This window comes from Zootoca vivipara, chromosome 3 (genome assembly GCF_963506605.1).
Source record: "Zootoca vivipara chromosome 3, rZooViv1.1, whole genome shotgun sequence".
NCBI lineage: Eukaryota > Metazoa > Chordata > Lepidosauria > Squamata > Lacertidae > Zootoca > Zootoca vivipara.
Genome location: NC_083278.1, coordinates 83,142,223 through 83,165,281, shown reverse-complemented (window position 1 = coordinate 83,165,281; position 23,059 = coordinate 83,142,223). Strand labels below are relative to the sequence as shown.

The following is a 23,059-nucleotide window of genomic DNA, read 5'->3' as shown; positions in this document are numbered from 1 at the left end:
GGCACTTTACACATAATAAATAATATTATTATTAACTATTGCAGAAAGTCCAGTGCAATAGATTCAGAAGCTGAACGATGAGATATTGGAGGTCTGAAAAGCAGAAGGAATGGAATGGGATGGAATGGAATGGAATAAGTGTTGCACCCCAGTCACCAAGTGGTGTGATATTCAAGGGGTTCCAGACACTTACCCAGGGTTCAGTTTCCTTGAAATAAAGGGCAGTGGAGACTGTGGTGTCTTTATGATAGATAGATGATAGATAGATAGATAGATAGATATATGATTTATTTACACATATATACAACCTGAGCCTACAATGGAGCAGCTCACAGCATTAACATCTCAAGGAGGTCTTGGATCCAACAGAAATCAAACCACATGGTTTGATCTTGTCACTCATCCTATTTAACATCTATATGAGTCTGCTCAGAGCAGTATTCAGGAGATTTGGGGCAAGCTGTCATTAATATTTTCCCACACCAACCTGTCTGGTCTTTCAGGTCAACCCAAGAGGCCTATCTGGTGGTCCCAGTGAGGGATGAGGTTGGCAGTGCAGAGGCCCATAGTAGGGCTTTCTCAGTGGCTGCTCCAGAACTTTGGAACGACCTGACCACTGAGGTACCTCTAGCCTCAACGTTATACTCGTTTAGGAGGAAGGTGAATAATTACCTCTTCCACCAGACTTTTAGATGTGAGGAGGTATAATTTGTTGAGTTTAGTTTGTATTGTGCCCATTGCCAACTTACATTTTGCCATTTTAGTTTATGCACCCACAGAGCACAACAGGGGTCACAAAAACGCCACAGCACACAGATACTCTTCCGGCCACACAAGCACCCACACAGGTAGACATACACCCTCACATATACAAGGATCCCCCTCCTCCACTATTTCTCCTCCCAGTCACTCTTTTTCTTCCTCTTCTCCCTGGCTCTTCCTCTTCAGCAGGGACTGATGGCCAGTGGCAGCAGAATCAAGTAGCCCTGCTGCTCCCTTCAGGGGTCAGGGGAGTGAGGATTTCAGAGTGTTTAAAATGCTGAAACAGCCTCTTTCTGGACAATATGTCAGACTCTGCCACACTTCTCCCCTTTTCAGGGAGTCCCACCTCCTGGGCTTCCAACAGCTCGTTCATTTAAACAATGGCAGCCATTATCCTCCACTGTGCTGCCTGGCCTGCTTTCAGTGTTGGTTTTTTTTTTTTTTAGCACTTAGCATTATCTTTGTTTTTAGTGCACTTCTTATCACAGGGCACTTGGGAGGCAATATCTGTCACACGTGGCGATAACCCACTGCCTGCCACTGGCATCCCATTTGCTTTACTTCCCAGCACGGAGCACTGAATTTTCTGGAATGTAGCATTTTATGGCAACTGAGATTATAAAATAATGATAGCTTGGATTTAATGGGATAGGAATGTTTTTCCCTATGTTGAACAGGTTTTTAATTTTTAATGTTGAAACCCTTCCTTTCCGGACAATATGTAGTAGAATGTGCACTGCAAAATAAAATAACGACATTTAAAAAAAAATGCAAAGTAAGCTTATTTTAACTATGAAAACAAAACACCTCCTCCTGCTTCTCCAGGCCTGTCCTTTTGCCTCTTCAATGCAGATGCCCAACCCTCAGAAGTATTCATCCAGAAAGGCACCGATGCATCACAGCAATATATGCAAAACTTTGGATTCTCTGCTCGATACTAAGAAAGCATTGTAATTTTGCATATATTTGCATAATTTATGTGTCTTCTGGTGCTCACGGGGAAGGGCAGAGAGCAATGCAAGGGCACTGAAGCCTCCCCTGCTTTAGAAGCTACTGGAAATGCCACCAGAACCTCTTTCTGTCATCTGCTGTGTGTATTCGCTTTGAATAACATACCAGGGGATTTAGGGTGACGTATTTAGGGACCCAGGTGGCGCTGTGGGTTAAAACCACTGAGCCTAGGGCTTGCTGATCAGAAGGTCAGCGGTTCGAATCCCTGTGACAGGGTGAGCTCCCGTTGCTTGGTCCCAGCTCCTGCCAACCTAGCAGTTCGAAAGCACGCCAAAATGCAAGTAGATAAATAGGAACCGCTACAGCGGGAAGGTAAACGGTGTTTCCATGTGCTGCTCTGGTTCGCCAGAAGTGGCTTTGTCATGCTGGCCACATGACCTGGAAGCTATACGCCGGCTCCCTCGGCCAATAATGCGAGATGAGCGCGCAAACCCAGAGTCAGTCACGACTGGACCTAATGGTCAGGGGTCCCTTTACCTTTACCTTTATCACCCAAAATCCCAGTCACCAGAATCTCAAGATATACTTGTATATTTCTTTTTAGGATATTATGTAGGCTACATTAGGATATTGTAGTTTAATAAACAAATGCAAGTATCAGTTATTGAAATTAAAAAACCCCACCTTTGTTTCCTGACTGGTACCTATGTTTTGCCCCGGGATCTAAATTTTGGTTGACGCTTTTGTATATGGCTTGCCAATGCGTGTCTGAAACCTCTGATATCCCTAACAGTCCTGGCCAAGATCTTAGACAGGATGATGCCAGACATGGACTTTGGCAGGACTATTTCAGGCTTGCTTTGGAAAGCAAAGGAGCCAGTTAAGCTGGCGTACAAAAAGCAACCAGTGTGGAAGGCAGAGCATGTGAACAGGCCAGGGAAAGGGATTTAGTTGTTGCTGCCTGCATGCCATGTTCACTCAGTCAAACCAATCCTTTAATCTTCATTTGCTACCATCAGGCTATCTCTCCCTAATTGCCATTCCTGCCTTCCTCCATCCTTATCCCGTGCTAACAGTATACAGTATGAACAGGGCAACATCTTTGCTGATCTTTAGTCATGCTACTAAAAAAAACCTCTTCTTATATATTTAGGCATTTTAAAGTAGCATTTTTTCACTGGTAGTAGACATATTTATAGTTAGTCTGTTATCTTTTGTTTATTTTATTACTGTTTATCAGTTGATGATTTGTTGCATATTATCTGCAGAGTCTTTTTAGATAAAAAGGTGATTATGGCTGTGGTTCTATACCCATTTACCTGGGAATGAGCTCCATCATATTCAGTGAGACTTACTTCTGAGTAGGCATGTATGAATTGTGCTGCTAGGCAGCAATTCTGTACACAGGTACCTGGGAGTAAGACCCATTGAACATAGTGGAACTTAATGCACAAGATTACTACACAGTATTTTAACATACAGACGACCTCCAGCCTCATGCATCCTCCAGCTTCTGGCCCCAGAGCTTCAGTTCCAGTTGTGGATATATTGGGTACAGTATTTTTGATTTTTGGAGAGCACTATTTTAGAGAGGGGACACGGGTAGCCCTGTGGTCTAAACCTAGGGCTTGCCAATCAGAAGGTTGGCGGTTCGAATCCCCGCAACGGGGTGCGCTCTCATTCAGTCCCAGCTCCTGCCAACCTAGCAGTTTGAAAGCATGTCAAAGTGCAAGTAGATAAATAGGTACCGCTACAGCGGGAAGGTAAACGGTGTTTTCATGTGCTGCTCTGGTTCGCCAGAAGCGGCTTAGTCATGCTGGCCACATGACCTGGAAGCTGTACGCCAGCTCCCTCGGCCAGTGAAGCGAGATGAGTGTCGTAACCCCAGAAACGTCTGTGACTGGACTTAACGGTCAGGGGTCCCTTTACCTATTTTAGAGAGAAAGAAGTAGGTAGGGCATTTAAAGGGTGTTTAGGGGATGCTCCTCATTAACACGATTTTCACTTATGTGGGGGGGCACTGGAATGTAACCCCTACATAAGTGGGAAGATGCTTGTAATAAAAACAGAAGTCATATTTGGCTTGGCTCACCCACTTCTATCTCAGAGTAGGAATTAGGAAAATCTGCTGCTGAGGTTGGCCTGTGAATTGGCACAAGTCTCATTGACCTCAGTGAAGCCTGTTTCTGTGTAGACATGCATACTATTGCACTGTGACTCATGTTCATGCAGAGTTTCAAATCTGAGCCAGAGGTAGATGAATATGTCAATTTCAGATTCTCTCAGTTTCTCTTTTCCCCCAGTCTTGAATTCTCAATGTTTCCACTTCTGGTATCTGAGGAAGTGTGCATGCACACAAAAGCTCATACCAAAATCAAAACTTAGTTGGTCTTTAAGGTGCTGCTGGAAGGAATTTTTTTAATTTGTTTCTACTGCGTCAGACCAACACGGCTACCTACCTGTAACTAGAATCATTTATTTACTTATTCAAATGACTTCTAGCCCGCCTTTCAGGACATAGCCCTCCCAAGGCTGTTCACACAAAAAAAAACATTAAAAAAATCACATAAACAATTAACGAAGCAACCCCCTCCCTTAAATTAAATGCGCAGCAGCAATGAGTAGTGGCTGTGCTGGCAGAGAGAGTGGTCCCTTCCAGAGTCGGCAGCTGCTTTTTCAGGAGGTTGAAGAACTGCAAGACTTAATAACTGCTGCCTGGTTGCCCCCCAGGGCTCGAGGCATTTCATTACTTATTCAGTCCTTGAAATCTCTGGATGGAAAACTTATTAGGCACTTTAGGAGATATAAAGAGGAAAATTGGAGTTCTAATTGCATGTCCACTTTCCCTTCCAGTGTTTCTAGGACACCTCTTAGTCTTGTGTGTGGTGTACTAATGGCTTGAACAGCCATACGGGCATCTCCTTTGTATCTCCCAAGCTTGCTGCTTCGTCCCAAGAAACCGAAGACTGACCACTTCATCTTTGCTTATTTTGATCTGTTTCACTATGCGCAAATTAAAATTGCCCACCAAGCTTAAGAAACGAATTTCAAGATGCACAGCACACCTGAACAGTGTGCCAGCCACACGTTCAAGTTGTGCAAGGGAGGAGGGGTTCTTTTTAAACAAGCAAACAGAAATTACCATCCAGCTGGGGAGGAAGACATAAACCAAAAAGGCGGGTGAATTACTTGGTTGTGAAGCATGAAATGCCTAGATGAAGTGATTTTGTTAACATTTCAAAGGTGTTTTAAGTGCCTCACATCCACTGAGAACTGGGGAAAAACAGCAATACTGCCCTAAAACGCCTAAGGGGCCAGGACTACTAAGTCATATTGAGAGCTCCCTTTCTTGGTCAGAATAGAGACACCGCTGCCTAGGGTGGCAAGGTGGAAGAAGATGGCAGGGATTCTGTATCTTCAATAGTTGTTCAGAAGAGGACATTTCTGCAGCTGTGGCTTACACTACAAACTCCTCCTCCTGGAATTCACTCTTCTACGCAGTTGTAAAAGGTGCAGGGGCCTCACCCCCTTTTTCAACTAGCCACTCCAGTGTTAGTGCAGGTATCAGTCCAGTCTTCCCCAACCTGGTGCCCTCCAGATGTTACTGGACCTCCAACTTGAAGGTTCCACATCCTTTCTGTGTACCACCTGAATAGAGCTCATGAACTACCAGAGGCTTGCAGACCACTGTTTGCAAAGTGCTGGGTTAGGCCATTAAGTGCAAGCGCCACCACTTTCAATTGTGCTTCGAAAAATGGAGAGGCAGCCAGAAAAGTTGTTTTAACACCAGCACGAGGTGTTTCTCGAAACTGGTCCCAGTCTGCTGCTTGGCTGCTATATTTTGAACTAGCTGCAGTTTCCAAGGAGTCTTCGAACAAAGATCTTTGTATAATGCATTGTCATAATCGAATCCCACTTTGAACTTATTGGTAGAATTATCCTCTCTGGATATAGGCTGAGGCGCTTTGCATGACCAGATGAGTTTCTGAAAAAAGCTGAAGGTGGGGAGATATACTTGGCTGGCAATACTGGACACATCCTGACATCCCTCCCTTACGCCCAGTGTCAGTTCTCCAGCATGCTTTTTTCCTGCCCAAAGAATTCCCTCTCACTGGTGCCGTTCAACGTTGAGCCCTTTCTTTGCCCCACTGTTCTCCTCTGCCTCGGTGGCTTTCATCTCCGCTGCAGGAGACAGTCAGGGCAGAGGCCAGCTGCCATTCATATCCCCACCTCTGCATGCAAGAGCCTTGCACTCAACTCCGTGTCTGTCAGACTGAACTAGGAGTCTGCTTCACAGGCCTGCGGTAAGGTTCAAAGGAGCAAGGTACACAGAGAGAAAGAGAAAGAAAGAAAAAAGAGGGAAGGAGAACTCAGCTGCTCATTTTCACTTTCATACTGTGTCTTAAGAGTTCCTGAGTCAGAGGGGAAAAAATTTCCACCTGGAGTTAGCTGCAGATGGAGTTAGCTGCAGATAAAAAGACAGGGCCTAGTCTTGTATGAGAGTGGAGGCTTCTAATCAGTGTAATTTTCATGTGTGGCATTGCATGTTTTCCTTTCCACGTGTAGGGTAAAATATCCTGGGAGAAGCCATCTTCCTGGCATTATCATTAAAGAGGTTTAACTCCTTCCATTGTCTCTGTGCCCTCCTCCTTGCTTGGCTGGCTATCCCCAGAGAGGCACTTTGTATTTTTGAAGGAGTTTCTCTAATTTGTGTGGGAATTGAAGATATTAGACTTCAGCTTGGTAACGTCCTGGCCAAAGCCTGCAGCCTGGCGTTGCGACCTGCCAGTCGCCCATTGCTGCCAGGCAGATGGAAGACATCAGAACATTTATTAATGTAATGGAAATAAGTATATGACTGGTTACTGTGTGCTAAAAGTCTGGCATAGACCAAATCTAGCAAGAGATACTCTGTGGATGCATCATGTATGAATTCCCTGCCTTCTCTTCTGTGGTCTGTTTGTTCTCCTACAAACCAGCTGTAGATTGTCTTTGGTGCATGCAGAGCTGTGAGGGGGATTGCTGCTTCCACCGATTTTGGTTCACTGCAGCCCTCTTAACAATCAAAGCAGTCAGATTTGTTCTTGTGGAATACAAGCTTTTGCTGTGAAGTCGTTCTTCAGATCTCATCCAAAATAGCTCTTCAAAGGGAAGGAAGATAGCAGACATGGGTTGAATGGTTCAAAAGGCTACTGTAACAAATTTCTGTACTGTACTCATTTCCCCACCCCGATGCCTTTGGGTGCGGGTAAAGAAAGGGAAGAAACCACCCACCCCCCACGAGATTCCCATTCAAGACCTGAAAATCCAGTAATTTGATTACTGACACCCCAAACTTGAAAGTTGTGGAAATGGAGGCAGTAGACATACAAGACTAAATTACTGAGTAGTCCCAGTTTTGGGGACTACAACTTCCATGATCCCTGACCAGTGGTCATGCTGGCTGAGGCTGATGGGAGTTGAACAGCATTGGTTTCCCATCTCTACTTTCCTTTAGCATAGAGGAGCATACTTCTGGCTGTTGGCAAAAAGTTTGTCTCACACGGAGCTGGTTTCAAAAGTGTGTGTGCCATCGCTGCAAGGACAAGCAGAGCTGTGATACATAACTTCTCAGCCTTTCATCACAGGGGGAGGAAAGGCTTGGTGGATTGCAGCTGTTTGCAAATTTGCTTAATTCAAACCACTGTTTGTTTTCCTCGCTGCAGGATTCTCAATAAACACACATCCAGCTGAGAGATTTGGTGGGGTGGGGGAGGCAGCCATTCTCAGCATTTGCTTTCCATATGTCTGTTAGGGATGTGGGGTGTTCAGAAGAGACTTACAGACCTAGGGCATGTCTACGCTCCAGCCTTCCACAGTGCAAACCTGTGTGGTGTTGCTTTGTCGGGCTTGTCACTGACACTGTATACTTTTATGCCTGCAGCCAAATGATATGTGGACTTGCTGCTTTACAGCCAAGGCTCCATACGGTGGTCTGTTTTTGTGATGTTTTTCTCCCAGCTCCCTTGCAGTGTTTTCCTAATCTTAAAAAAAAATCATCATGGAGAATTCACATTGCAAAATGCACAATATCTGCAAATGTATGTACATTAGCTTTCCCCCCTCTTACGCTCAGTTTAACCCAGCACTGGTCCAATTCATTTTGTTTTCCCCACTGGTCCCACTATTAGGATGAACATTTCAAAACATCTCACTGTACCTTTAAGAGACCAGTTTCTGCGTCAGTTGTATCATGTCCAATCCCAGTAGTGCCATTTGAAGCACCACTTTGCTACATGGCAAAGCAAGCCCTGGTTTCATCACATGCCAATTCCAGTTCTCCAGGCACTGACTGAGAACTAGCCCCTACTGTTAAGTGTAGTTTAGAGAATCATCCAGGAATATCATACAGATATTTGGCAGCCAAATGGCACGATGCTTTTCCTTTTTTCATGCTTGCTTATTTACACAGGGCTTGAAAACAAAGCTTTCTCCTCTTCCTCATTCCATGTAAATGGGACCTATAATGAATTAAGGTTGTTCCCCGCTCCTTTCTACTCCTTATTTCCCAACTAGAATTAAGGCTCCCTCACAAGTGGCTCCCAAATAGCCTCTCTGTCTCTCTCTGTCTTTCATGCTGGAATTTCCCTTAATCTCTCTCCAGTCCAAATAGTAGATGGCTGTTCTCTGCTACCATTGGTATAGCCATACGGGAAAGATCTTCATTTTGGGAAGGAGGGAAGTAAAGAATTCTGCACAGTCACTGGAATCCTTCCTTCCTGGGCACCCAAGCCTTTCCTTCCTTGAGACATATTTTATGCTGCCATTGCTATGGTCTTCCAAACGCCATGTGAAGTAGCCCTGGAGCTATGTAAACTAGGTGCCAAACTAGTCATGATTCCATTCATTCATACAATTAGAATTGTGTGAACAGCTTGTGAGGGCAAAAAGGCAGGGATGGAGCTGATCCAGATTGGGACTCTTATCATAGGGGTAGGCAGGCTTTATATGTTTCCCATTGCTGCACTCCCAAGTCTGGATTGTGGAACGTGCCTCTGCTATTTACACTGAGGAAAAATCCCACATTGGACCATAGCAGCTGGCAAAAAGCCAACCTTTCCTCTCATGACAAGTTCCCAATCTAGAAAGAGTCACACCCACACATCTGTAATTTGGTTTTTAAAAGCTAGTCACTCAGTTGCTAGGTGCATAAATGGGTTCTGGTCTACTTTGGACCTTGGAATTATTTCATACAACACCCTGAGATACAGTCATACCTCGGTTTAAATACGCTTCAGTTTGAGTACAGTGGTACTTCTACTTACGAATTTAATGCGTTCCGAACGCACATTTGTAAGTCGAAAAAATTTGTAAGTCAAATCCCATAGGAATGCATTGGGAGAAAAAAATTCATAAGTCGAAGCAACCCTATCTAAAAATTCGTAAGTAGAAAAAATCCTATCTCAACTGCATCCAAGATGGTGGACGGAGCTCCGTTCGTAAGTAGAAAAATTCGTAAGTAGAGTTATTCGAAAGTAGAGGTACCACTGTACTTTCAGTTTAAGTACTCCACGGACCATCTGGAACGGATTAATCCACTTTCCATTACTTTCAATGGGAAAGTTTGCTTCAGGTTAAGTACGCTTCAGGTTAAGTACAGACTTCCCGAACCAATTGTGTACTTAAATTGAGGTACCACTGTATATATCATTCATTTATGGTCAGTGAATGGTGTGAGTGTGGTGAAATTAAAAGAGATGCCAAGGAAATTCTCTGCACAGTTTGGGTGATTCAGGTAGTGGGTGATATTCACATGCTAAGGCAGCTACATGAAACATCCAACAAGTAGCAACTTCTATAAGCATTGTCCCATATGACAAACGTAAGGGAGACTTATCCAGAATAATAGTACCTTGACTGTCAAATGTGTCATTGACACAGAATGTACTGTACCGGTATATGGAAGCACCAATATTTGCTGTCTACCTAGCATGGCCACCCCTTTCACTGTAGTATACCAAAAAATGCAGTCTAGAAAAACAACAACAGAAGTTTTAATTCAGGACCTTTCAAGCCACCTCTTACCTGGCAATCATCACATTACAAAGTATATATAGTGGCCCAAAATGAATACATTGTCCATAATAGTGGTTGTAACATAATCAAGTTTAAAACTTGCATTCTGCAGCCTGAAATTAAGAAGCCAGAAATATTAGTGCTGCAGCTGTCTTTAGATAACTAGAGGATATATGGAAAGCACCCTGTAAAATAACATGTTCAGATCAGTGATTGCAGAAAATTGATTCCTGTGACCCCCAAATCAACCCTAGGTGTGCAGTGAATCCAGTGTGCAGCGAATCCACAGTTGGCTGTGGAAGGGAAGCAATCACATAATTGCTTTCTCTTGTACCCAGATCAATTGTCATTGCACAATGAGATGAGTGGAAAAAATCACCTCTTTATGTACTGAAAACCATTCTGGTCACACGAATAGTAATCAATGACCACTTTGCTACATATTCGAGCCCTGTTAGGGCGTAATGTGAAACAAGCTTAAATCTCCCCCAAAACCACACAATTGCATTCATGCTGCATTCTGCATTCTGCATGATTCAAGCAAGACATTTTTTCCCATCACAGAAGGGTATAGTGGTAGTTTTGAATTTGCCGCTGAGCTGCATTCGAAACAGGCACAAACATAGACATGCAATATGTGTCCTAGTATAGGAAGTGAGAGCTGGACCATAAAGAAGGCAGATTGCTGAAGAATTGATGCTTTTGAATTATGGTGCTGGAGGAGACTCTTGAGAGTCCCGTGGACTGCTAGAAGATCAAACCTATCCATTCTGAAGGAAATCAGCCCTGAGTGTTCATTGGAAGGACAGATCCTGAAGCTGAGGCTCCAATACTTTGGCCACCTCATGAGAAGAGAAGACTCCCTGGAGAAGACCCTGATGTTGGGAAAGATTGAGGGCACTAGGAGAAGGGGACGACAGAGGACGAGATGGTTGGACACTGTTCTCGAAGCTATGAACATGAGTTTGACCAAACTGCGGGAGGTAGTGGAAGACAGGAGTGCCTGGCATGCTATGGTCCATGGGGTCATGAACTAAACAACAACAATATAGGATTGGTACATTTTATCCTAAAGAGCTCTAAAAGGTAAAGAGACCCCTGACCTTTAGGTCCAGTCGTGACAGACTGTGGGGTTGCGGTGCTCATCTCGCTTTATTGACCGAGGGAGCCGGCGTACAGCTTCCAGGTCATGTGGCCAACATGACTAAGCCGCTTCTGGTGAACTAGAGCAGCGTACGGAAACGCCATTTACCTTCCTACCATTTATCTACTTGCATTTTTGATGTGCTTTCGAACTGCTAGGTTGGCAGGAGCTGGGACCGAGCAACGGGAGCTCACCCCGTCGCGGGGATTCGTACCACCGACCTTCTGATCGGCAAGCCCTAGGCTCTGTGGTTTAACCCACAGCGCCACCCGTGTCCCTGCGCCACCCACTTTACCTGGTGTTAAAACCTCTTCCTTAATTGCTACCTGCTAGTTAACTGAGCTTTTCTTAATTATGCAGCCTTAACTCACAAAAAAAGCTTTAAGATCCTGTTTCAAGCAGATGCCATGCCATGCCAAGAGGACACTCTATTATATTCTGCACCATTATGGGGTTGCCATACCGGTGCATGTTGCCAGTGGACTGACTTACCAGCATCCATCAGATCATCAAGCAAGACCACTTAGAAAACGGGACCTGAATTGTACTAGTGGGAAATGTCTCTGGTGCTGGTGGGAAATGCTATGTGAGTGAACTGGCAGGCAGGACTTGCATCTAGGGAGTCCAGGCGGAATACCAGCTATTAGGAATCAGCAAAACAAAGCACTGAGTTGGTGGGATTGGGAGGCAGCTGAGAACCTGTAATTGTGCTTATTAAGCACATGTTGCTTTTCAAAGGATCATTAGAGACGAGAGAATAGTAAATACATCTTATCGTGGCATAGAAACAAATTACATTGCTAAAAATTTAAGCTCGGAGCAGCTTGATATTTTTCTTCCTCTAGCGCCAGCAGGGCTGGGTTTTCCCTGTTCTCGCTCCTTTGCTTTCCCCCTTTCAGAGTGGTAACTTGCCATTATTACAGAACCATAATTAAGAACACAAGCTTGCTACTGATTGCTTTTCATTATCATTCATTTAAACGAGAGAGAAAAAGCAGCCCATATTTGTTCACGGGATTATGAACAGTAATAGATTCTTTTTGAGGGCTTTAGCTTACTCCTGGGATTTTCCTGCAGTGAGCCTTGGACTCGCGCTTCATCGCCAGTTACATTACAATAAGCTTCCTGGGAGATGCAATCAGGGCAACAAGTGCAACAAGCAGGGAGGTGGGGAGGGGAAAGCATCCACAAGAGATGCTGTTTGGCCTCCCAGAGGAGACTCTGGTGCTTCTGGGTTCTGGATTGCACCTAGAAAGTCAGGTTGCTGAGGAGGCCAGGAGTACTTTTTGTCGTATCCATTTGGAGAGATGGCTGGATTCATTCTTGTTTTTCAGATCTTGCTTTTCAGAAATGTTGCTGAGGGCACAAATCAGGCCCCCAAACTAGGGATTCGCCATTCATTTATATTAATGAATGTTGCTTTCTGAAGCAGCTGTCTGTTTAGTCCATATTTAATTTGACTCTTTATGGTTGGGGTCAAGTGAATAATTGTTTCTCTCTTTCTCTCTCTCTCTCTCTCTCTCTCTCTCTCTCACACACACACACACAGTGCTTTAGTATTTTCACATATGTCTGAGTGCATTTTGATTTTAACACTAATACTAGTCTCAACCCTAGTCCAAGAATGTGACTGGCTGAAGCAAAATAAAAAGGAAATAACCACTTTTGGCTGGATTGGAGAGTTGAAGACTCCTTTGGTAATGCTTGGCGTTCCTTTGGGAAGAATGGCAGGATAATAAATAAATAATAGGCTCTGTGTGCTTCAGCAGTTCTCTTCCTGAACAACTGCATATATTTTGAAATCGCTGTCATGCCACGTTCTCACCGAAGGGAGAATGAGAGAGAGATGTGAGCATGTTAACCTCTCCCTTTGTATCACCTCTCTTCTCTTAATGACTAGGATGTCAAGTGGAGGTTCAAGTCTTCTCTAATTTCCCATTATGCTTCTCCCCACCTGACTGTCATCACCTGTAGACAGTATCACTATGAAAGTTTCTTTTATTGTCTTAAAGTTTCTTCTATTGTCTGATAAGGAGGTGCTCTGTGGAGGGTGCGTAATGGTGTTACGTCATTAGATTGTGTAATGGTGTTAGGAAGAAGTGGAAAGGCTATACACATCTTTCTCCTGAAGCACTTTAGGAAAGGATCATTGCATTTAGAAAGTATTATGGGCAGAACAACACGATAGAAGACTCCACCTCAGAATTAACAGGAACATGTTTATTTATATTTGTTGTCCTTTTATACGAATGTCTATCCCACCTCTCACATAAATGTCAAGGCATGCTTCATCTACGATTAAGCTTGCAAACTTTTTGACCAGCCCTGAACCTCTGCCTTTAATTTGCAACCTCACCTGCAGAAAGGAAGTATTAGCACATCCCACAGCTTGCTTTGCTATTGCATAGACTTTTGCTTTTTGCTGAGAGAGGGTCCCTTGCAGCTGTTCTCCCATAGACTTCTATCTGTTACAGATAGACTGAGCATTGCAATATTGTCTTTAAGATAAGATAAGATCATCTTTATTGACATTGTCCCCTTGCGGGAACAACGAAATTACTTGGTTACCACATCCACTCAGATAAAGCATTCCACATAATCCAAAATTACTACAAAACCCTAATTAAAACAGTGCAATATGATACAATATAACAAGTAAAATAAGATGACTTCAAAGTCCAGACTTTACATTTAAGGCCAAAATTGCTCTAGAGAAGAAACTGTTCCTGAGACGGCTCGTTCTTGCCTGCATTGTTCTATATCTCCGTCCCGATGGCAGGAGCTTGAAGAAACGGTAACCAGAGTGTGTTTGGATCTCTTGATATGTCTAGTACTTTTCTATGGCACCTGGTGGTATAGATTTGTTCTGAGGTGGAGAGCGAGCAGCCAATAATGCTCTCTGCTGTTTTAATAATTCTGCACAGGCCTGTCCTATCCTGAGAAGTACAGCTTCCGTACCACACACATAAACCATACGTGAGCACACTCTGTATGGCACAGTGATTTGAACAAGAGTGTGCAGAATATTTATGTGAACGGTAAATGGTGGTTAGAACACATATGCTTGCTTTTCTGGGGACATTTTTGGCTTTCTGGGACCCGTTGCACATTTCATGTAAATACATGCTAGCGAGACCCAGTGCTATTAATTTTTTATATGAAATTAAATAAAAGTTAGCTTCAGCAGGGAGGAAGTTGGAGAAGCAAGATGGAGCGGTATGTTTTCCCCTGCTCACATTTCTCTATTTCAAATCCTCCATGTTTGCCATCACAGCACCTGTTTGAGGCAAGTTGGGCAAGAAGCCTATAGAATGGGGAAAGGATTGAGCAAACACATTCAGTGCTGCTTCTTCACTTATTTGTGTGTGTGTGTGCGTGCGTGCATGCGTGCGTGCACACACACACACACACACAGAGAGAGAGAGAGAGAGAAGGTGCTTTTGAAAGAATGGGAGGGAGGGTGCATCTGTAAACAGGTAGCTGAGATATTGCAAATGGATCGCTGACAACAGGGTTTGTTGGTTTGTTTGGTTTTTACTGATTGGATTTTCCCTATAAAGGGTAAATCCAGATTAAGTTGGGAGGGGAGGAATGCAGCCTGCCATTTTGATTCCTACAATGTTGTGTGGATGCTGCAAAACAGCTTGTGTCCATGTGATCCCACAATAAACACCTGCATGGAATCTCGCAGAGACAGACCTGGGGGGGGTTGCATATATAGGTATTAGGCACCTCAGCCTCTCTATTGGGCTAACAGAAAAGTACTACCAGTAAATGTTTCTACTGGAAGTCATGTCGGAGGTCTTGCAAGGCCTCAGACCTGACCTCCAAGACCCCGTGAGGCTTCGGAAGTACTGCTGCTGCTGCGTGACGACATGACTTTATGTCACGGGGGCCATTGGGCACCCATAACCTGGGGCCCAAGTCGGTGTCCCTGGCCTGCTAAATCTAATTTAGAATTTCTGGACTAAGTTATAGAGCTGATCATCAGTCTCTTCTTTCAGCCTGCCTACGCCAAAGCCTCTTTTAATTGTCTTCCTATGAAATGCCAATCTTGCGTGCCTTCTGCCACGAGAGACCGACGCTGCAGTCCGCAGATCATTTCTTCCCATAAATTTCACTCACTGATGCTAACTTGGATTTAAGTGATCTGTGCATTGCATTCAGACATCATACGCAAGAGAATTGTAGCAAGACCCAAGTCACAGAGGATGCCTTACGTTGAGTCATACTTCCAGAGTTAGTCCTACCGCTAAGCAGGAACACACCAGGGAGGTAACAGGGTCCTTGTGGGGAGTGAGATTTCCCCATTACCAGCCATTCCTCCCATGCATGCTATTTGGAAAGTGAACTGTAATGTGAGCAGGTTATAAATATTTTAAAATAAATAAAACTTTAAAGGGATGGGGGGGCAATAGGCTTGATCCCCAAAAATGGCTGGTGGGGGGGGGGGGAGAAGCCCCTCTTGCCACATCCCTTTGGAGTGACATGGTCCTTGTGGTGACGGGAGATTTCGCACAGGTGGTGCACTTTCCCCACCTCATACATTGAGAGATGATGGGGAGGGAATAGCCAAGATCCCTGAAAAAGGCTAGTTTGGTGAAAGAAGCCCACTTCCTCCTCTCTCCAAGTGCAAGGTGAATGGAGGGATTGTTCCCTTAACTGCCTGTAGAGGTGTACCTGTGTACACCTGTGTAGGAAAGGAAAAAGAAAGATGGCACAGGACTTAAAACCTTCTCAGTTTTCATTCTACTTCACAGTGGCATGTGACACAGACTGTTTTTAGGAAGATGCATTGTGGCGTAAGGAGGTTTCTGTCCCATCCTGGGTCTGTTGCAGTCGCCACTGCTTCCCACTAGGATTCAGTTTTCACTATAGCTAAGTTTTTTATCTTGTTATCCCCTTTGGCTGAAATTTGCATAATTATTTACATTTCAGTGGAATGGGAAAGTTTTAAAAAATGCATGATGCATCTAGGTCCCGCTTACCGAACACATTGTGTTGGCGGGAATTTTTTTTTTAGGCAAGCGTTCACATAACGAGTCCACAATCTCCATGGATTCTTATGGAAATATTTCTAATCTGTAATTTGTCCAGTCTCTTTTCCCCCCTCCCTTCTTGGTTTATTCCTGAAATGGCTGCAGCCAACCAGCAAAAAAACACAACACATTATTTGTCTTTCTTGCTCCCTGATTTGTTCAATTTCTCCAGCTACTGTATCTGATATATCCTATCTACCCTAATCCCTGCCTGCTTGCATAGTTTCTGCTGACCAGCAAACACAAACAAGGAAGGAATGGGCAAACTCTGGCTGTTTGGATATCTGAATCTGTGGTGTGTGTGTATAGCAAAGTTTGGGTACCAATTCTTTGTGTTTGGATACCTGAATTTTCACATAACAAGCAGGTGAATAGCAGGACGTGTGTATATAACATAATTCTTTACAATTTGTTTGCATGAGTTCCATTCCTGACCTCCGGTGAACATGTGAATTGCAGGAATTTCCACTCCCATTTCTGTTTCTGACGGAATTCTCTGGCATCCCAATTGTGTTCCATGCAGGGCGTCTCATGAGCAGCCACTGCATTTGCCAAAAAAAACCCCACCAGCTCAGTGAGAACTTCCAAATGAAAGGGGCTTCAGTGTGGAAGACACCCTGATTGTTATGCAATAGGTGACTATGAAGAGTGAAAATAGTGAGCTATCTCTATTCATGCATTGCTATCCTAAATGTCATTCAGCCACCTGCAGCAGGCTTTAAGCATGTTCCCCTTTGCCTGCATGATCATCTGCTGCTCACCATTGTTACTGGCCAGGCTAACTAAGTGAGATTTATATTGAGAGGAAACTGAAATCAGACCTTTTCATCCAGAAACCTGTAGCATTTAAATGCATCCCCCCTGGGTTACTGTATCTAGTATCACAGCTGGTGCACTTCTTCTAAATGCCAGGTCTGGAGTTTAAAAAGAGCCAGAAGCAGCCACTGCTCACTCATATATCGATTGTTTCCTCACATTTGTTATGAGCCTTTATTTCATTTTCTGATTAATAACGGCTGTTGTGGTTGTTTGTTAAGTTTATTACCCACCCTTCAGCCAGCAGGTCACAGGGTGGGTTATTGCAATTTTAAAACCGGCATTAGAAACAATTAAAACAGATTACAGTCACAGGAATAGGGTGGGGCCTTAAAAATACACTCAGGTGTCAAAGGCTTGGGTGAAGCTGAGAGCTGTGCAGCGATGGTGCCGGACACACCTCTGTGGAGAAGGAATTCCACAATTTAGTTGTAAGAACCAGACAAATAACAAATGCAAATGCAGGAAAAAATATCAAGGAGAGTGTCAGCACCTAGGCATAACTACCGCTCCTCTCCTATGGTGAGCTTTGATATTTTGCAAGGAGCTGGCAACTGCCACTTGGCAACCAACCACTCGCATGTGCATTGTGAGCAGTTGCACCCAAGAAAAGCCAGGTGCAAATCAGGTGGGGGGGGGAAGTGGCCAAAGAGGAGAAGAAAATAAAAATCGCCAGTGAGGAGGTAAAATCTTGAAAAGGAAATTGCATGATTGCAATTATTCATTCTTTCATTGAATTAATATCTCATCCTTCCTCCCAAAGAAGCCTAGGGCAGCAATCAATAGCTGACTCAGCATCTCCGGTGTTTCAATTGCTTCATAAGTGATGGGGCTGAAGGACAGCTATTTCCACTTCCCTTCAGTTCTTACATAAACATTTAGGAAACATACCTTAGACTCCTGTCCACCATCAGGCCACTGAGGAATCAGCGCCTCGGTAATAACATTCCAGATGTTTGCGAGTGAGTAAGCTTATTCCTCTACTTCTTCCTTCTGAACTGCTTTTATCAGTGAAGGTAGGAGAGTCATCAGAAAGCTGAGAAGGAGGGAAATGTAATACACCGCTAATAGGAAACCTGTGAGATTTCCAAGGGATGGAGCATTAGAGTACTTTAAAAAAAAAACCCAGTAATGGAAAGGCTCTCAAAATGCATGTTTACAGTTGTGCCAGTAGTAGCCAGAACAGCAAATCTTGCTACCTTCATTCTTCTGAATTACAATATTTGAATATCCTGAGACTATCCTGTATATCCCACACTTTCCCACTATATGGTGAGGGTTTCACCACGATCAGTATTCCATAGTTTTCAATGCAATTAAAAAAAACCAAAAGCAAACCTAATATCATTCAGGAATGAGCTACTTCATCCTGTTTACTGGTAGGACCAGCTCTTATCAATAGGTGGAAGGCACTCCACCACAGCTTGGTTTAGCAGCAGAACCTCTTCCACAAGATGTCTGCTTGCAATGCACAAATGACCCAACCGCCAGACATAAGAGTTGACCTCCAAACCAGCATGTCTCTTCAGTATGGCCCCTCGCCATAGTAAAAACTATGTAAATAGTACAGGGAATATGTTGTTATCCAAATGTTTTAGGTAACCCCCCTGCTGTTCAGATGAATGAGGCTGCATGATATTCAAAAAGCATTAATTAATCAGCCTAATCAACAGAACAGCTGGGTCACTTCCCCAATTTACACACTTTCCTCCTCCCTGTGCAGGTCAGTTTCTTCCTCTGGAAAACAGAAGGAGCAATGAGATTAATCTGCTTTCCAGAGACACTCGCCAGCCTTAATTGCTATTTGCAAAGTGCTCTCTGCACCTCCAGCAGAGGCCATGTGGAGGCATTTGACACTTTGTTGGCTCTTGCTCCTTCCCTCTGTTCTGTGGCAGAGCTGAAACTTTCTGCACAGGTGTATTGGTTTGCTTAATGGCCAGGAGCTCAAAGCTGGGTCACTTTTGCTTTTCCGATACGGCTTCATTTCCTTCTTTACTTTGCCTTCTCCGCCTTCCTGCAGGTGCCAGTTCATTTTCTGGATAATTTGACCCACTTCTGTCTGTGCAGCTATGTTCCTTGCCTAAAGTGTTCTAACCAGAGTGTGCTAACATAGGATACAGTGACATATGTGCAATTCCAAGCCGGCACTTCAGCAGAGATCACCCAAAGCAATTTCTCAGCATGGTTGAGATTTTTAAGATAAGATGGGGAAAGGGGAGGGCCAAAAGGTGCAAGAAAGGATAAACACCTGCTGCTGTGAATAATAAAAGCCTAATTAAAGTGTTAAAATTTCCCAAGTTGAAATACATCCAATATTTGCTTACAATTAAATCATCTCTTTAAGATAAACAAAATGTGTGCAAGACATGTTTGTAATATGGGGAGTTATTCAGTATCTCAATGTGTCAATCATTCCATCAGCGCAAGCATGTTGGCTAGCCAGGTGAAACAAGCCCCATTCTCCTGTGTGCTGTTCTGGGGGCCCCCCTCTACAAAGCAAATTTAAGATGACATGTAGGTGGGTGGAGAACACCCCATTATACAAGTGGAACTCCACTGACAGAACTAATTAGTTGAATCCCACTCAAAAGATTTTAAATATATTCATTATAATAAAGCACCAAAATAGATTCTTTGTTCTTAACCCTAATTTAAAATGACCTTCCCTCCTGCCTCACCTACAAGAGCCACCCTCCATGGCACTGAAGGGACGTGCATATGGAGACTGGGAAGCCGTCAAATATTGCACCATGTTATCACAATTTATTTTGCGGTGAACCACCCCAGCAAGAAATTAAATGCAAGTGCAAATAGCAGCTGCCGAAAGGTTACTACTTTCATAGCACAGCAGAACGAAAAATATTGGGAATGGGATTTTGCTGTAGCACAACCTCCCACAGAGACATCCTCTTTTCATAGATTTGTCTTCACTGGTAAAATCAAACACCTGCAGTATTGGGATGAGGAGTTTATGACAGAGAGAGGAGCCAAGAAAAGACAGAGCGCAGCCATATCATCATTATCATCATCATCACGAAAGGAATCTGCCTAACATATTCTTGTTGCTTATTAGAGGCTCTGTGGATAATGCCTTGTCAAACGAATCTTTCACTTGCTTAGCTGATAGAGACAGCAATTGGTTCCAGTGTGGAATGATTTAAATCTCCAAGCCAGAAAGGCCTGGTTCAAAGCATTAATTTTAATCAAGTTTTCCATTTAAAGAAAAGTCAGCCTATCTGTAATGCAAAATGACTAAACTAGTCTGACGGGCTTTGTTAGGCTTCTCCCCAATGTAACAAAGCCAGGGGCAGCTCTGTTATGGTATGTTACCTTCTCCTTGCTTATTCACCTGTACGGAGGTGAATGAAGCAGAACTAGGTCCATCCCTTTTAATACTACCACCTTGGTCAACAAGGAAGCGATGCCATTACCAAAACATTTGAAGTCATCTTATTTTACTTGTTATTTTGTAGTATATTTACTGTTTTTAATTAGCTTTTGTAATTTTGGATTATGCGGAATGCTTTATCTGAGTGGATGTAGCAACCGAGTAATTTCGTTGTTCCCGCAAGGGGACAATGACAATAAAGATATCTTTTCTTATCTTAAAAAAACTCAGGTAGAGAATACCTACCCCCTCACCCTGCCTCCCACATTTAGGTAACAAATACCTGGAAACCGCCAAACAGGAGAAAACTGGGTCTGATGCATATTTATTGGTTTTCAGACCACATTCCTTAACCATTATTATTTCTCAATAGCTTCAGATTTAAAGTGTGTTGGAGCAATGATCCCCAATTATGTGGACAGTCCTACTAGGCAGAGGGCCTCCTCGGTAGTGGCGCCTGCCCTGTGGAACGCCCTCCCACAAGATGTCAAGGAAATAAACAACTATCTGACTTTTAGAAGACATCTGAAGGCTTCCCTTAGGGAGGTTTTTAATGTTTGATGTTTTATTTGCTGTTTTTAATATCCTAACAATCAAGCAGACATAAGTAGAACCCCTTGAAGATCTTCCCCATTGGTAACTGAGGGGGTGCAAGGCTATTGGGTTGGGGTTTGCATGTGCAAATGTCTAACCATACCTCAAATGTTAAGGTGTTTGTGTTTTTCAAGGCAGGGGTCCTGTATTGAACCAAGCCAGAACCATTAATGCGAAACATTTATTTGAGGCAAGACAGAAAGCATATAAAACATGGAGGGGGGAGGGGTTGAGAGGGAGAAAAACAGATTTCCAAGTAAAACACAGCCCAGTCATATACCTAAGAGCTGAAGACTGAGTGGTTTGTATGGCTTCCCCCCTTTTCCTTTAGTAATTAAATATTGTAATACTGACGTCTGTTTCCAAACGTTTTTATTTTATATTGGCAAGCTGCTTTGTGCAGATAGCTATATTTTGAAATAAGTGTCTCATAAATAAATGTATTTTTATACCACTGCTTCTCCACAGAACTCAAATGGGCCTGCATGTACATGTCCCCCCTCCCTTATCTTCACAATGAATGTGAGGCAGCTTAGGCTGGCAGATGATGTGAATTCTGGAGCTTGAGTGGAAGTTCAAACCTGGGCCTCTCCAGGGATCCTAGGCCGCAACCTAACGCCTACAAAACACTCAACCGTTACCCAACGACAACTGCGAGTCCATTTTCAAAGCGGCCTTATTTAGCTACACAGCAGTATAGTCAAACATGCCACAGGGGTCACTCAAGTCAATGCATTCACTACCTGGCAAATTGAGATTGCTGAATTTTTCCATCTCTCATGACTTTTGGGCAATCGTAGCACATTTCCCACGAGAACAAGATAAGCACAAGACCTGATGAACAGGTCGTTAAGTCCTAGTGCGTTCAATGAGGCTTACTTCTCAGAAGACATGTATCGGAATGCACTGTTTCTGACTTTAATGGTAGGATGAGGAAGCACCCTTACCCACCCACCCTGAGGTTGTTGGATCACAATTTCCCTCAACCCTGAACACTTGCCATGCTGGCTAGGGCTGATGGGAGTTGATCTTTAATTTCTGGAGAGCGGCAGGTACTCCCCTTCTCTGCCTTAATGCATCATTAGCTGCCCTGGGCACAGCTTGATTCAAGGAAAGGGGTTTTCCCAAGGAGGAGAACTGAGTCTAAATTCACATTTTTATTTGTCACATCCAGCATGTAGGAAATAGAATGTAACAGCTCTCCCTCTTTAAATGGTTTCAGTTTGGTTCACATGTGATTCAGAACAATAATGCTCGGCTTTCCTACCAGTTGCTGGAAACTGCAGGAGGGGAGAGTGCTGTTGTACCCAAGTCCTACTTCTGCGTTTCCCATCTGACTTGCCACTGTGAGAACAGGGTGCCTGACTAGATGGGCCACTGGCCGGATCTAACAGGCTCTTATGTTCCCAAATCTACATTGTCTAGTTGGTACTGCAGTGGACTCAGATTGATTGGGAATTAACTAGGTTCCAGGGAGGATTCTGAGGGAAAACATGAACTGTAGGGCAAGAAAACGTTTGAATTGGCATGACAAACCATGTGTTGATTTTTGAATAGCTGTCATTCTGATGCATTTAATTCGTTGGGAGAACTAGTGTGCAAGACCTGGTTTAGATGCAGGCATAGAATGGCCCCTAAGAGAAAGGAAGAGGTTGCTGTGGAGAAGCAGTGTGACTCCAGTGTCTGGTTGCCGCTCTCTTACAGGCTCCTTAAACCTCTTGGTTCACGTGAAGAATAAACAGCCCACTCAAGCCTTGTCACTCAAAGGGGACAAAGGAAATGCCTGGCAACAAGCACATGTACCTATCAACCCTGCAGGACCTTTCCAGGTAAGCAGATCCTGGGGGGCCTAGACAACAAATGGCAACTCACATAGATGGGCTAGTGAGACCAGCAGCAAAAGAGCCGGAAAACTTGTTTACTCCTAGTTGCTGTGGTTGTAGAAAAGAAGCCAGAGTCAAAGCCCCCCCCCCCCCGTGAGCTTATTAACAACCTACTTCTCTCCATGAATGGTCAGTTAGTATTGTTGCTTGAGCAGCAGGTAGCCATGTAAGCGCATGCCTCAATCTATCCCAAAATTAATTCACACTTTCATCCGGGTTTTTTCCAGTCTGCTGCAATTGGTTTATTTCGCACAAGTCCGTGCATCTATCTTGTCATCTGCTAATAAAGAAAAATGTTGTTTTTCACATAACACGCAATAGATAAGCATCTCTCAGCCATCAACAGATATTTACAAATCAGTTACCTTTTCTGCCCAATCCTTTTCAAAGTTAATTACAGGTAGCTTCCATAGGCAAAGTAGCCCCA

The 23,059-nt window shown here is 43.7% G+C and overlaps 1 protein-coding gene across 2 annotated transcripts in view; it reads left to right on the top strand.

Moving 5' to 3' along the window:
• MDGA1 (MAM domain containing glycosylphosphatidylinositol anchor 1) overlaps positions 1-23,059 on the top strand; it is a 254,704-nt gene that overhangs the window by 224,633 nt on the left and 7,012 nt on the right. For both annotated transcript variants that reach the window (XM_035108147.2, XM_035108146.2), the window contains exon 15: positions 22,454-22,578. In XM_035108147.2, coding sequence (XP_034964038.2) covers positions 22,454-22,578 — 125 coding nt within the window. The remainder of the gene's footprint in view (positions 1-22,453; positions 22,579-23,059) is intronic.